Genomic DNA, 14,488 nt, shown 5'->3' with positions numbered 1-14,488 from the left:
AGTGTGCCCGGTATCACCCATGGGCTCGATGGGTGCTGGTCCCTGGTGTGCCCGGTGTCGCCCATGGGCTCGATGGGTGCTGGTCCCTGGTGTGCCCGGTGTCGCCCATGGGCTCGATGGGTGCTGGTCCCTGGTGTGCCCGGTGTCGCCCATGGGCTCGATGGGTGCTGGTCCCTGGTGTGCCCGGTGTCACCCATGGGCTCGATGGGTGCTGGTCCCTGCTGTGCCCGGTGTCACCCATGGGCTCGATGGGTGCTGGTCCCTGGTGTGCCCGGTGTCGCCCATGGGCTCGATGGGTGCTGGTCCCTGGTGTGCCCGGTGTCGCCCATGGGCTCGATGGGTGCTGGTCCCTGGTGTGCCCGGTGTCGCCCATGGGCTCGATGGGTGCTGGTCCCTGCTGTGCCCGGTGTCACCCATGGGCTCGATGGCTGCTGGTCCCTGCTGTGCCCGGTGTCACCCATGGGCTCGATGGGTGCTGGTCCCTGCTGTGCCCGGTGTCACCCATGGGCTCGATGGGTGCTGGTCCCTGGTGTGCCCGGTGTCGCCCATGGGCTCGATGGCTGCTGGTCCCTGCTGTGCCCGGTGTCACCCATGGGCTCGATGGGTGCTGGTCCCTGCTGTGCCCGGTGTCACCCATGGGCTCGATGGGTGCTGGTCCCTGCTGTGCCCGGTGTCGCCCATGGGCTCGATGGGTGCTGGTCCCTGCTGTGCCCGGTGTCACCCATGGGCTCGATGGGTGCTGGTCCCTGCTGTGCCCGGTGTCACCCATGGGCTCGATGGGTGCTGGTCCGCGGGTCCCGCCCGCCAGCGCTGCCCCCCCCGCTGCATCCTCCCCATCCTCCGGGCGCAGGAATCCGTCTCGGGTAAACAAATGAGTAAAGCGGGGCCGAGCCGGGCGCTGCCGAGCGCGGCCGGGACCGCAGCGCCGGGGCTGCGGCGCTGCTCGGGCGCGGGGCAGGTGAGAGCCGGGGCCGGGGGATGCTGCGGGGAGCGGGGCGGGGCCGGGGGGGCCCGGGGTGCGCGGGGAGGAGCCGGGTGGGTCCGGGCGGCAGCGGCGGGGGGGATGCGCTGATGGAGGGTCCGGGCCGCGGGGAAGGACAAAGCTGGGACGGGCGGAGCGGGGGGTGGACACAGAGAGACGGGGGCGTAGGAACGGAGGGGCTCTGGTGGACACGGGGGGGCCGGACTGCACAGAGGCCTGGAGACCCCCCGGGGGGCAGGCACGGACCGTGCCCGCACCCCGCACTCTGTGCCTGTCCGTACCCTGGACCGGGTGTCTGGGGCTGGCGTGTCCAAAGCCGGCCCCCCAGCAGCAGTCACCCCCCATCACAATGCTATGGGCCACAGCCACCGAGCCTGGCTGCTGCTCCTGTGGCACCGCTGCCCATCGGTGTCCCCGTCCTGGGTGTCCCAGGGGTGTGCCTGCTCCAGGGTCCCCTTGGTGGCTGTGGATCCAGGGAAGGATGCGGGAGCCCTGCTGGGTTCCTGTCCACATGGTGTGGGTGTTATCCCATCATTATCCCGTCCTCATCCCAGCTGATGCCCTCCTCCTGATCCGCCACCCAGGGAGCACCGTCCTGGGGGTGCTGGGGCCATCCCTGTGGGATCACCTGCAGGAGGGACATCGGCCGGAGGGGCAGATGGGGCTCTCTTTGTGGTGTCCCCTTGCCCAGAAACCTCCCTTCTCAACCCCCCCACCCCCTGCCCGAGGAACCGGGGGAGCGATGGGCTGGGAGCGCTGATAAGGAGCAGACGCCTGTGCTGCTGCTCCGCCTCCTGCCTTCCCCTCCCTGAGCTCGGATGTGGCCAAGGGCAGGAAGTGGGGCCCGGGCATCCCATGGGGCATCTGCGTGATGCCAACCCTAAGCTCTGTTAATACCCGCACCTCCGCATCCAGCACCTCCCACCCCTCAGCTGCTCCTCTCCGCTGGGATTTCACCCCTTTGCCTTCATCTGCAGGAGCTCTCTGGAAGAGGGTTTGATTGGATCCAGTTACCTCAAAACCACACACAGGCTCAGGGTGTCTCCTCCACAGGACGGTGAGTGAGGATCCCCTCATCCCACATGAACCCTGTCTGATGAGTGCCCCTGCTCTGGTGGGTGGGGGGCAGCAGCTGAACGGCCCCTCTTTAATGCCTTATCCCCTCTAAGAGCTGCACGGTTCCAAGGCAGCTCTGCCCAGGGCAGCACATGGATGCTCAGCCCTCGAGCCCACCCTTGCAATGGTGGGTCCAGATCACAGAAGCTCCAAGGCAGGAGGGGAGGGGACATGGGTGATGGTGGGTTTGGGATGTGCAGTGTGGAGCTGGCACTGTGGGGAGAGGGGTGGCATCCTGGCACACAGTGACTGTGTGTGCCACATCCCATGGCTGTGAGTCTGCAGGTGATGGAAGCAGCTGGGCAGCATCATTCCATGGCTCCTGATCCCCAGCCAGTGCAGGAACCACCCTGGCACTGGCAGAACACAGACAGGCTTGGGGACATGACCCAGGCACGTCAGGGGACACCTGGAGTGGGACCTCTGAGCTGGGGCGTTACCGTGGAGATCCCAGTGGGGTGCAGGAAAGGCTGGGGGGTCCACAAGGGACCTGGATCCATCTCAGTGAGGGTTCACCATGTGCCTCAAGGGGACTGATGCCTTTGGGGCCACTGCAGCCATAGGCGGGGGGGACGGGACGGGACCAGAGCAAACAAACAGCACAAGTTTTCACTCTTGGCTCATGGAAAAAGCCGGGGCAGTGAATCACCGCCATGCTCTGCCAGCGGGACCGGGACAGGGATGGGGACATCTCCCACTCCCACTCCCTTCCCTGCTCCCCAGTGGCCATTAAGGGTAAGAAGCTGTGGCTGCCCCATCCCTGGCAGTGCTCAAGGCCAGGTTGGACACAGGGGCTTGGAGCAAGCTGCTCCAGTGGAAGGGGTCCCTGTCCATGGAATGGGGCTGGAATTGGAGGAGCTTTAAGGTCCCTTCCAATCCCAACCAGGCTGGGATCCTATGTGGACAGAGGGCAGAGGCCAGTGCCACCCTGAACGAGGAGCGTGACACTTCACAGAGCTGACAGGTAGGCACACAGCTGAGCATCCCATGGGGGGCACCAGGCTGGCGATGGTGTGGGGACAGGGACAGGAGCATCCAGAGCCTGGAGAAATGAGTCCCGGGGGGGGGGGTCTGGTCCCAGCATGGTCCCCCACATGGAGTCTGGTCCCAGGGGTGAGCACCCATTCCCCATTCCTGGAGCTGCCAGTGCCGCGATCCCATCACCGCCTCGCTGGGTTAGAGCCTCGTGGCAGCAGCGCCCATGGCTCAGGGCCCGGGACTGTTAATCCTGACCAGCTGCACCCCACGCTGTGCCAGCCCCATGGTGCTGGTGGGTGCCCCCCCCACGTCTGCTGCCCTGAGCGGGTGCTGGGTGGGTTTGGCCAGGGGGGACCATCCCCAAACCCCCACCTTGTTTCTGTCCCTGAGACCCTTCTTGGCAAACTCTTGTGGTGTCCCCAGCACCAGAGGGATGTGGAGCTGTTGGAGCGAGGCCAGAGGAGGCCACGGAGCTGCTGCGAGGGCTGGAGCAGCTCTGCTCTGGAGCCAGGCTGAGAGAGCTGGGCTGGGGCAGCCTGGAGAAGAGAAGGCTCCTGAAGGGGAGACCTGAGAGCAGCTCCAGTGCCTAAAGGGGCTGCAGGAAACCTGGAGAGGGGCTTGGGACAAGGGCCTGTAGGGACAGGGCAAGGGGAATGGCTTGAACCTGCCCGAGGGGAGACTGAGCTGAGCTCTGAGGCAGAAGCTCTTCCCTGTGAGGGTGCTGAGGCGCTGGCACAGGGTGCCCAGAGAAGCTGTGGCTGCCCCATCCCTGGCAGTGCTCAAGGCCAGGTTGGACACAGGGGCTTGGAGCAAGCTGCTCCAGTGGAAGGGGTCCCTGCCCTGGCAGGGGTTGGAGCTGGAGGAGCTTTAAGGTCCCTTCCACCCCAAACCATCTGGGATTCTGGGATTGTCTTCACAGGGCAAGGCAGGATCAGCGCCAGCAGTGGTGGGGCACAGACGCCATAGAGCCAAGCCAGGATTACACCTGCTGATGTGGGGGGACATGGATCCCTCCAATGGCAGCCGGTTGGACGCCTGCTTTGGGGTGTTCAACACCAGCGACGGGCGCGACCCTGCGCAGAGCAGCATCGCCTCGCCCTGGTTCTCCACCGCCTTCGGCCTCATCGGCCTCGGCTCCAACCTCTTTGCCCTCTGCGTCCTGCTCAGCTCCTCCCGCAAGCTCTCCAGCCAGGCCCGCTCCTCCTTCCTCGTCTTCCTCTGCGGGCTGGTGGTCACGGACTTCATGGGGCTGCTGGTGACGGCCTCGGTCATCATCCCCTACCACTTCATCAAGTTCGCCTGGGCCAAGGTGGACCCCGGCTGCCACCTCTGCAACTTCCTTGGCTTTTCCATGGTGTTCTTCGGGCAGTGCCCGCTGCTGCTGGGGGCCACCATGGCAGGAGAGAGGTTCTTCGGCATCAACCGCCCCTTCTCGCGCTCCACCAGCGTCTCGAAGCGCCGCGCCTGGTCCATCGTGGGGCTGGTGTGGGGCTTCTCCTGCCTGCTGGGGCTGCTGCCGGTGCTGGGGCTGGGCCGGTACACGCTGCAGTACCCCGGCTCCTGGTGCTTCCTCACCCTCCTGCCTGACACCGGGGACATCATCTTCTGCCTGCTCTTCGCTCTGCTGGGCATCTTCTCCGTGCTGCTGTCCTTTGTCTTCAACACGGTGAGCGTGGTGACGCTCTGCCGCGTCTACCACGACCGGGAGTCGGTGCAGCGGCGCCGCGACAGCGAGGTGGAGATGATGGTGCAGCTCGTGGGCATCATGGTCATCGCCACCATCTGCTGGATGCCCCTTCTGGTGAGGACCTGCGTTCACCCCCTCACTCTCCTGGTGAGGAGTTCACTCTCCCACCCCCACCATGTCCCTTCTGAGTCTGTCCCTCCATGCTCCTCCTGGTGATGTCCCAGGTTTGGGGGTGTTCTCCTGATGATGCCCTCAGACTTGGTGTCCCTCTGCCACCACTCTGTCTGTTGGCCCTGGCTGACGGGCTCTGGGGCTCAGTGCCACACTCAGGCAGAGCAGGGCCCCCAGACCAGCCCAGGATCCCTCTGCACCAGGCTCAATGCCCAGCCTGGACCCTCCTCATCTCCCTGGCCACAAAGCACCTCATGACCCCTGCATGGATCCCCCCCATTGACACCTTCCCCCCTTCTCCCAGATCTTCATCGTGCAGATGGTGCTGCAGCAGCTGCCAGCCAAGGGCCAGCTCCAGACGCTGCCCACGGAGACGCAGAAGATGCTGCTCATCTACATCCGCATGGTCACCTGGAACCAGATCCTGGACCCCTGGGTCTACATCCTCTTCCGCCGGGCTGTGCTGCAGCGCATCTACCCCGGGCTGCGGCCGCGGCCCTCCATAGCCTCCCTCTACCCCGTGCTCAACCTCTCCCTGCGCCGCAAGCTCACCCCCGGCTCTGTCCTGCAGTAGTGGCCCCATGTGGGAGCAGGAGAAGCAGCCTCCACCCCAGGGTACCCAACTGCCCCATCACCCTCACCCACGGGTGCTCATCACCACCCAGTACCCAAGGGGGGGCAGTGGGTGTGGGGCTGCTCCCCCACCTTGTCCCCATCCACATGAGACCCCAATAAAGCAGCTCTGTGCCCACTTGGGTGGACACGGGGGGGGGCACAGAAGAGGAACAGCCCCAGGGCTCCTCCACTCCCTGCTTTACTGAGCCTCAGCCCTGTTTTGGGGTGTGCAAAGGGAAGCTGGGGGGGGGGGGGTGCCCCGCACTGCCCCAGCCTTGGGTGCAGCTCTGGCGGGGCAGGATGGGGACCCCCCCTACTCCTGCCCCTCTCGGGGGGGGCACACGGCCGCCCACACCTCAGCCACAAACTCCTGGGGGAAAGCGAAGTCCCCAAGCACCGAGGCCAGGCCATGGGCGAGCTGGGCCGCGCCGGCGCTGTCCTGCGCCACCTCCACCATGGTCGAGGCTGCGGACGAGAGGAGGGTCAGGAGCGGGGGGGGGCCGGGGGACATCACTGCCCCCCTGCTGCCCTCATCCCCCACGCACCCAGCTCGCTGTCCCGGATGCCCATGTAACTCTCCAGCAGATCGTCCACCCGACGCGTGGCCTCTTCCTCGCAGGGGCTGGGCTGGAGGGGGTCAGGGGGTGACAGAGCAGGGACCCCCGGTCATGCTCATGGGTGCCCTCAGCGAGGCACCCGCTGGCACATGCTCACCCGGGAGCAGGGGGCATGCCCTGGGCACTGTGTTCGTGTCCAGGCACTCAGGTGAGGGGTTCTTGGGGGTCTTACCCCCTCCTCCAGCATGGCCGGGCCCTGTGCCCGCAGCCGCAGCGTCTCCTTCCCGCTGCTCACGCTGCCCTCGCCCAGGGCCTTGCTGCTCCGCGTCCGCTGCCCGATCATGTCTGCAGCCGGGGCAGGAGGTGAGGGCGCCCCAGAGCCCCCCAGACCCCAACCTGACACCCCCCACCCCGACACCTGCATCCCAGCCCACGTGTGCCCCAGCGCCCCATGGGGAACTGTGCCAGGGGATGCCCACAGGCAGCCGGGCGTGGGGACACCGTGAGTGCAGGGCGGCAGCGCACAGGGCAGTGCACGGAGGAGTGGGGGGTCCATGGGGAGCACAAGCAGGGGCAGGAAGGGGTGTCCCAAGGGGTGATGTGGGGCTGGGGGGGCGCACACAGGGGTGGCAGCTCCTGGGGAGGGGGTGGCTCCTTCCAGGGGTCCCCAGGTGGGAGTGGGGGGCGTGGGGGTGTCCCAACTCACCAAAGGCCTTTTTGGGCTGCACGAGGCGCAGGGTGAAGGGCTGAGCCCGGGGCAGCTCCCGCAGCATCCGCGCCACCTCGTAGTGCCGGCAGCCCACGATGGTGTGGTCGTTGATGGCCTCGATGCTGTCCCCGACACACACTGCCTGGATGCGGTTGATGATGCTCCCCTCCTTGATTCTCTGGGGACGGGGGGACACAGCACCGCGGTGGCACCGGGGCAAGGACAGAGCGACACAGCCCCCACCCCACCCCACACATAAACCCCTCCGCAGCCAGGGAGGGCCCTCCCCACAGGGGGGAGACCCTCAGGAAGGCGATGGGAGGAGCACAGGGCCAGGGCCAGGGTCACCCTGCAGGCCCCAGGGCAGCCCCCCCGGGAGAGTTCACCTTGATGAAAGCATAACCAGCCCCGTTGTCTGTGATGGTGAGGCCAAGAGCGTCCTCCGTCTTGGTCACCTCCACCTCCTTCGTCTCGCCCCGGACGTGGGCGAAGATGAAGTCCTCCAGCCCGATCTGCCCCCCCAGCAGCTTCTGCATGTCCACTTTGTGCGTGTTGAGCGTGCAGAAGAGGATCTGCCCCAGGGAGCCCCACGTCAGCTGCGGGGGGCCCTCCATTGGCGGTGCCAGGGCAGGGGCCACCCACGGGAGCAGCAGGGTCCAGGGGGCACCCAGGGCCCAGCCCCTGCCCGCGCGCCCCTCACCTCGGTGGGGGAGATGCCAAAGACCTCCGCGATTTTGGCATAGAGCTCCTTGACGTTGGTGAAGCCCTCGATGCGCCCCGTGGGGCTGCCGTGCGCCAGCTGCGTGTGGAACACCAGCCTGGGCCGCGCGCGGGGGGCCCGGGGGCCCTCAGCTGCGGGGGGCTCGGGGGCGCCTGGCGCCTGCCCCACGCCGTTCTCCATGGGGCTGCCCTGCGGGGGCTGCCGGCCGTGCCTGCCCGCGCGCCGCATCGCTGCCCCTGCGCTCAATTATAGATGGTGCAGGGCCGAAAGGTGATCCCGGCGGGGGGAACCTGAGCCGGGAGCTGGGATCGGGTGAGCTCTGCCACGCACCGCGGGCCCCAGCTCCATCGCACCTGGGGTGGCTGCGGCGAGGGGCTCAGGGCCAGCGCTGGAGCTCCACACCCCAAAGCCCTGAGCAGCTCCAGGTGCTAACACACTGGGCCCAGACCGGCCCTGGCTCCATCGCGGCCTCCCCGGAGCTCAGGGCAGCCCAGAACCCCCTGTGCTGGGCTGCATCAGCAGGAGCATGGTCACGATCCTGCACCTCTGCTCTGGTGGGACCACGCTTGCAGCCCTGTGCGCAGTTCCGAGGTCCCAACCTAAGGACATGGAGCTGTTGGGAAGTCCAGAGGCGGCCACGAGAAGGATCAGGAGCTGGAGCAGCTCCCATAGGAGCCAGGCTGAGAACACTGGGGCTGTTCAGCCTGGAGAGGAGAAGCTGCGTGGAGACCCCAGAGCAGCTCCAGTGTCTGAAGGGGGCTACAAGGATGCTGGAGAGGGGCTCTGCATCAGGGACTGCAGCGACAGGACAAAGGGGGATGGGTTCAAACTGACACAGCAGTGGTTCAGGTTGGAGAGAAGGTAGAAGCTCTTCCCTGTGAGGGTGCTGAGGCGCTGGCACAGGGTGCCCAGAGAAGCTGTGGCTGCCCCATCCCTGGCAGTGCTCAAGGCCAGGTTGGACACAGGGGCTTGGAGCAAGCTGCTCCAGTGGAAGGGGTCCCTGCCCGTAGCAGGGGGTGAGAACTGGATGAGCTCTAAGGTCCCTTCCCCCACAAACCAGTCTGATTCTAACACCCTGGCTCCTGCACCCCAGCATCCCTGGGATCTTGGCCCCAAGCATGAACACACTGAGCCCAGGCTGGTTTTCTCCAATATTTATTTGCTCCATCTCCCATTCCAAGCAAGCAGCCACCAGGAGATGGCAACCAGGAGACTCGACAGAGCACAGAGCTCACAGGCAGGAGCCAAGCAGGCGCAGCCCAGCCCCAGGCTGAACCCAGGGCTTGAGCCACGTTGTGCTAAGTAAGAAAATAAGACACTCTCTACTAAGAGTGTGAGATTGGTGAGAGGCAGCCCCTGGGAGGGCAGGGCCAGGTCACAGCCGCCCGTGGGGTGGTCCCACTCTTGGACTGGCTCGGGCAGGAGCCCAGAGCCTGTGCACGGGGTTGGGGGCCAGCTCCCCATCCAGAATGATGACTTTGTCTTTGACTTTGAGGCAGGAGCTGCCCTCCCTGGTCCCAGAGCCAGGGGGAAGGAGGTGACAGGCAGAGGGCTGAAGGCACCCATGGAGAGGATTAAATAAAGCAAGAGGAGGGCAGAGGGGACCGTGCACCTCAGCACTGCAGGACAGGGCAGCAAGAGGCTCCCTTAGCTGCTCCAGGGGCCAGGAGGTACCTGGCTGCTTCCCTTCCAGCACAGGCCAGTTAAAAGCAGCCACTGTGTCACGCTGGAAGAGGCTGCAACCCACAAGCAATTCATCCACCACCAAAGTGCCTTTGGGGTGTCTCTGAGCTGGGGGGCTCACAGGGCGTGGGGGGGTTGCTCACAGCCACAACACCGCGTCCCTCACAGCCCTGGCACCACTTGGTCCCCAGGAGCTCGGTGTCCTTGGAGATGGTGCCCCAGGGCCAGGGGGTCCCTGCTCATGCCTCCGGTGAAGGGTGGAGAAGAAACAAGAGGACCCCAGCAGAGACTGTCCCTAGGGTGAGCTCCGAGGGACAGGGCCAGGGTCCGGCCAGCCCCAGGCTCCACAGGAACTGGTCCCCTTCACAGGTGCTCACTGGAGAGGGAAGAAAGCAAAGCTGAGTTACGGGGCGGGGAAGCTCCTCTCTCCCACAGCTCTGGAGCAGCTCCAAGCCCCTCTCTATCCCCCACTTCACTGCTCAACCCTGCCATGGGCTGCCCCAGTGCTCCCCAGGACACACAGGACCCCAGCTCACCTGGCTATCCGGGACAGGATCTCTTTGATGCGCACCACCAGTTTCTCATGCTGCAGGGGGTTGCTTTCAATGGCACTGTGAAGTTTGGCCATGTAGAAGTCCAGAGTGCTCAGTGTGGGGGTCTCCCCAGTGCCTGTGGGGCAGAGGCCCAGTTAAACAAGGCCAGCAAGTCTCCATCTAGCCTGGCCCAGCCCATCAATGCTGGTGCCAGGACCCTGGACCCCGCAGCAGGAGAGCACCACAACAACATAAGCCCAGGAACAAAAGGATTTGGAGTAATCTCTGCCTTGTGGGCACAAGGGTGACTATGGCTCAAGAGGAAGATGGTTCCCAGCCTGCCCTACCCCACTATAGGGGAGCCACCTGACTGCCACATCCCTGGGCACCCCAACCCGTGCCAAACTCCTACTCCACTATCAGAGGAGGGTCTATCACCACCCCTAACCCTAACCCTCCCTGCAGGTCTCCACAGCCACCCCGAACTCACCAGGGATGGGGAGGGAGGCAAAGCTGGTGGTGAGGGCCTGGCGCACGGACTGGAGCTGCTGCTGCAAGGCCAGGGTCTGCTTCTCCTCCTGGGCCAGCTCCTGCTCTAGCTTCTCCTTGGCACAGTTCATGCTCTCCGTGTGCTTCTGCAGGATGGCATTCTGCTCCTCAAACTCTGTGTTCATCTTCCGAAGGCGCCTCAGCTCCGCCTCCCGCGCTGCCGGGACCGCTCCACATCAGCAGGGACACCCCCGGCTCTCCCACATCCCAAGCCCAACCATGGAGCCCCAGACTGGTTTAGGCTGGAAGGGGCCTTAGAGCTCCTCCAGCCCCAACCCCTGCCAGGGCAGGGACCCCTTCCACTGGAGCAGCTTGCTCCAAGCCCCTGTGTCCAACCTGGCCTTGAGCACTGCCAGGGATGGGGCAGCCACAGCTTCTCTGGGCACCCTGTGCCAGCGCCTCAGCACCCTCACAGGGAAGAGCTTCTGCCTCAGAGCTCAGCTCAGTCTCCCCTCGGGCAGGTTCAAGCCATTCCCCTTGGCCTGTCCCTACAGGCCCTTGTCCCAAGCCCCTCTCCAGGTTTCCTGCAGCCCCTTTAGGCACTGGAGCTGCTCTCAGGTCTCCCCTTCAGGAGCCTTCTCTTCTCCATCCCTTCCCCAAGACACGATTCATCCAAGAGGCTCAGAATTACCACTCACAGGCTCCAGTCCCTGTATCCAACCTCAGCAGGGACATTCCACAGCCTCGATCTCACACCCACTGCCAGCCATGGTCCTGCCCCATGGGATACAGGCTGTTCCCCACGCAAGCTGCTGCCAGCACCAGCAGCCCCCACCCCACAGCCCAGCCCCTCACCTTTGTTTTGGTCCAAGAACTCCTCTGTGAAGATGGGCACATCGAAGGTGGAAAAGGTGTCACTGCACTCACCAGCCTGGGGGACGGATCAGGCAGGGCTCAGCACACCCAAGGGGACTCAATTTCCTTGGGACTGGGCAGACAGAAGGCACAGGGACAGGGCAAGGGGTGCCCCAGTTTCCCCAAACACAGGCAGACCGGCTGGGGCCTTACCTTGTGCGGGTGCCCATTCAGCAAGGTGTTTGCTGCTGCAGAGCCTATGTCCTCTGGAAAGAAGGGAGAAGGTTCCCCCTAAGGACCAGCCCAGCAGCCCCCAGAGGCTCTGGCAGTGCTTGGCCGGGTCCTGACAGTGCCTCCGGCAGCCACTGCTCCCCAAACACACCTTTTTTGATCTTTTTCTCCTGGATCTTCTCCGTGCACATCTTGTAGGCCTCTGACTGTTGGTATTCCCGCAGCTCCTTCATGTACTGCTGCTTCTCCCGCTCTGCTTCGTCCAGGTACCGCTGTGGACACAGAGGGAGCTCAGCCTGGCCCCAGGCTCCCAGGAGGCTGCTTGGCGCCTTCCCCACTGCTCGAGGCTCCTGCTGCCGACCCCACCAGCAGTGGGACAAGCAGACAGATGGGTTTAGGGGGAGCCCAGTACCTGCTTCTCTGAGAGCTGCAGCTTGCTCCACTCAGCCCCCAGCATCTTGGTGATCTCGGGGAAGGGCAGGTCAGGATGCTGCGTGCGGATCTGCTCCCGCCGCTCATTCAGGAAGCGCACGTAGCCTGTAACTGGGGCTTTAGGGCCGTTGGGAAGGATCTTCTTCCTCTTCTTGCCCTTGGGCCAACCTCTCTTCTTCACTGGCTGGCACCCAGCAAAGGGAAAAGAACAAGCCACCATGGATCAGAGCACACGATGCCACCACAACGCAGGACACAAGATCGGTATGCAGAGCCTCCTGGGCCTCCCATCCCTTGAGGAAAGGTCCAGGACCCCTTGAGGGTCACTTGGCTGTGCCCAGGCTGCTGGAAGGCGAGCGGAAGCACAGCTCCAGGCTGGGCAACCTCTGTGGGGAGGGATGAAGGTGCTAAAACTCACCTCCTCTTCACCGTGTGGCTTCTCACCACTGGTCCGTGCCACCTCTCCCTTCTCCTGCTTGATGGCCACCAGGAAGTTCCCATGCTGAGCTTTGCCCGTGGCATGTCTGCAGCCAGAGAGTGCCCATCAGAAAGGGCTGAGGAACTGCTGGGATCAATGGTGACACCTCCCCTAACTCCTGCCTATGTCCCAGTGGCCCCCAAACCTGCCACCAGCCCTGGAGCCCCTGCTCCCAAGTGATGGGAGGCGACAGTTGAGTTGATAACGCCCAAGCAAAGCCCAGCACCAGACAGTCCTAGGACAAAAAGGCTGCCCCAAAGCCCAGGGATGACCCTGGGATCTGTCAATGACATTGGAAGGGGGGCAGAAGGCACCAGTCCTGCTTTTGAGGACAGGCAACAGCAACGGTCACTTCCCTGCTCAGGTACACACCCCAGCGAGGACTCCCAAACGGCACAAACCAGTTGATCCTCCTCAGCAAGGGAGGAGAAGCTGGAGGGGTTTGGATCCTGGCTCCAGGGAAGCATCACCCACACCCAGCACAAGCACTGCTGGGGATAAGGAGAAGCCTCAAGGCAGAGGATGAGGGCAGGGCACTGCTGCTGGCTTGACCCACTCCAGCCACAACCGCTCCAGCAGGTTTCTGCCACTGCCACCGAGACGCACCAAGGGCTCCAACACAGGGCTGCTGGCTCCAGATCCTCCTGCCCCAGCTCGCTGCTCACCTTTACACACCAGGCTTCAGTGGAGGCCGTGGCTCCAGCAGAGCCTCCCTGCCCCAGCTGAGCACGTGCTGCCCCACTGCACAACCATAGAACCCCAGCCTGGCTTGTCCCGGAAGGGACCTTAAAGCTCCTCCAGCCCCAATCCCTGCCAGGGCAGGGACCCCTTCCACTGGAGCAGCTTGCTCCAAGCCCCTGTGTCCAACCTGGCCTTGAGCACTGCCAGGGATGGGGCAGCCACAGCTTCTCTGGGCACCCTGTGCCAGCGCCTCAGCACCCTCACAGGGAAGAGCTTCTGCCTCAGAGCTCAGCTCAGTCTCCCCCCTGGCAGAGGCCCCCCGAGAACGCACAGCACCACCGGGACAGCAACGGAGGCACCCGTTGGGCTTGGGGGGGGAGGCGGCACTTACAGCATCCCGGCCGGCAGCTGCTTGGCGCTGTGAGCCATGGTCCGGGGTTGGCGCCCTGAGGGACAGAAACGGGGCTGGGACGGGACGGGACCGAACCGGGGGCAATGGCGGGACCCCCCCGCGCCGCGCTCACCCCACCCCCCCCCAACCGCCGCCGCTTCCTGCCCTGGCCCCGCCCCTCTATTATTATGCAAATGAGGTTCTCGCCTCCGCCCCTTCCATTGGCCGCCCGCGCCGAACGGGGCAGCCAGGAGCTTACCGTGGATTCGCTGAAAGTGGTTCTACGTCAGAGGGAAGTGGCGGAGAAAAGGGCGGAGCGAGGGGCGGGGACTGCCGGCGCTGCGCGCGCGCGACTGGCTGCTCGGCCAATCAGCGATCGGCGTGGGGAGGGCACCGCCTTAAAAAGGCAACGGCACGGCGGAGGTAGGGGGGTGTCTGCCGTGGGTGACCCCAGTGCATCCCCGGGGCAGGCGCCGCGGGAGGAACCCAGGGGGAGTCAGTGACCCCCGTTGTGCCTGGCGCCCCCAGTCCCATTGCTCCCAGCGACCACAGTTACTGCCCCCTCCGCTCCCATTACTCCCAGTACCCCACGACTGCTCCTGGTGGCCCTAGAGCCCACCCTCCGGGTCCCAATGGTCCCGACCCTCCCCTGCACTGCTCCCAGTGACCCCAGTACTGTCCATACTTGTTCCAGTCACCCAGTACCTACTCAAGATGAGGTCCCAATCATCTCAGTACCCTCAAACTGCTCCCAGTGACCCCAACAGCCATCCAAGAGGTGGAACTCAAGACAAGGTTCCAGTCACACCAGTAAACCCCACTGCTCCAAGTTAGCCCAGTATCCATCCAAAGGGTGGTCCCACTGACTCTGCTACAGCCCACATTGCTCCTAGTCACCTCGGTACCCACCCAAGGGGTGCTTCCAGACACCCCAGTATCCCCCCCGCTGCTCTCAGTCTCTCCAGTAGCCCCCACAACTCCCAGTGGCCCCCGTACTGCTTATAATGGCCCCAGTGAGCCGGTACCTACTCAAGACGCGCTCCCGGTACCCACCGGACGCCGCTCGCAGCCCCGGTCCCGGCGCAGGCAACGGTGGCCGCGCGGTGTGTCCGGGGGGTGGAGCGGAGCCAGCCCGGCGCGGGGGGTGGGGGACGACGGCGCCGGACGACACCGGGACAG

At 64.8% G+C, this 14,488-nt stretch overlaps 3 protein-coding genes across 5 annotated transcripts in view; 1 reads left to right on the top strand and 2 right to left on the bottom strand.

Annotated features, from left to right (window-relative positions):
* Window positions 1-717: 717 nt before the first annotated feature.
* On the top strand, window positions 718-5,645 carry TBXA2R (thromboxane A2 receptor). 2 transcript variants are annotated; one of them, XM_061355811.1, is made up of 3 exons: window positions 718-958; window positions 3,996-4,877; window positions 5,239-5,645. In XM_061355811.1, the coding sequence occupies exons 1-3, from the start codon at window positions 872-874 to the stop codon at window positions 5,506-5,508; spliced, it is 1,239 nt and encodes a 412-aa protein (XP_061211795.1). In that variant the 5' UTR covers window positions 718-871; the 3' UTR covers window positions 5,509-5,645. The 2 variants fall into 2 exon arrangements, with proteins under 2 accessions (XP_061211795.1, XP_061211796.1); XM_061355812.1 differs by lacking the exon at window positions 718-958 and adding an exon at window positions 1,647-2,039 and having other exon boundaries at window positions 5,239-5,641.
* A 29-nt stretch (window positions 5,646-5,674) lies between these two features.
* Window positions 5,675-7,870, bottom strand: GIPC3 (GIPC PDZ domain containing family member 3). The gene is made up of 6 exons (XM_061355818.1): window positions 7,516-7,870; window positions 7,202-7,387; window positions 6,813-6,993; window positions 6,339-6,451; window positions 6,095-6,176; window positions 5,675-6,014 (listed from the first exon to the last, which is right to left on the bottom strand). The coding sequence occupies exons 1-6, from the start codon at window positions 7,762-7,764 to the stop codon at window positions 5,863-5,865; spliced, it is 963 nt and encodes a 320-aa protein (XP_061211802.1). The 5' UTR covers window positions 7,765-7,870; the 3' UTR covers window positions 5,675-5,862.
* Window positions 7,871-8,702: 832 nt separating this feature from the next.
* HMG20B (high mobility group 20B) overlaps window positions 8,703-14,488 on the bottom strand; it is a 132,034-nt gene continuing 126,248 nt past the window's right edge. The window contains exons 1-10 of one of the 2 annotated variants that reach the window (XM_061355819.1): window positions 14,335-14,417; window positions 13,310-13,364; window positions 12,178-12,283; window positions 11,740-11,943; window positions 11,479-11,599; window positions 11,310-11,362; window positions 11,097-11,172; window positions 10,243-10,458; window positions 9,756-9,888; window positions 8,703-9,595 (exon numbers count right to left, since the gene is read on the bottom strand). In XM_061355819.1, coding sequence (XP_061211803.1) covers window positions 9,583-9,595; window positions 9,756-9,888; window positions 10,243-10,458; window positions 11,097-11,172; window positions 11,310-11,362; window positions 11,479-11,599; window positions 11,740-11,943; window positions 12,178-12,283; window positions 13,310-13,347 — 960 coding nt within the window. In that variant the 5' untranslated portion in view covers window positions 13,348-13,364; window positions 14,335-14,417 and the 3' untranslated portion in view covers window positions 8,703-9,582. Of the gene's footprint in view, window positions 9,596-9,755; window positions 9,889-10,242; window positions 10,459-11,096; window positions 11,173-11,309; window positions 11,363-11,478; window positions 11,600-11,739; window positions 11,944-12,177; window positions 12,284-13,309; window positions 13,365-14,334; window positions 14,418-14,488 lie in introns of those variants that run through there. The other variant, XM_061355820.1, reaches the window with a different exon arrangement.

This window comes from Neopsephotus bourkii, unplaced genomic scaffold (assembly GCF_033783945.1).
Source record: "Neopsephotus bourkii isolate Nb327-2 ecotype Australia unplaced genomic scaffold, CSIRO-AGI_Nbou_v1 NB_838, whole genome shotgun sequence".
Lineage (NCBI taxonomy): Eukaryota > Metazoa > Chordata > Aves > Psittaciformes > Psittacidae > Neopsephotus > Neopsephotus bourkii.
The sequence above is the reverse complement of the archived record's forward strand: the minus strand, read 5'-3'. Positions and strand labels throughout refer to the sequence as shown.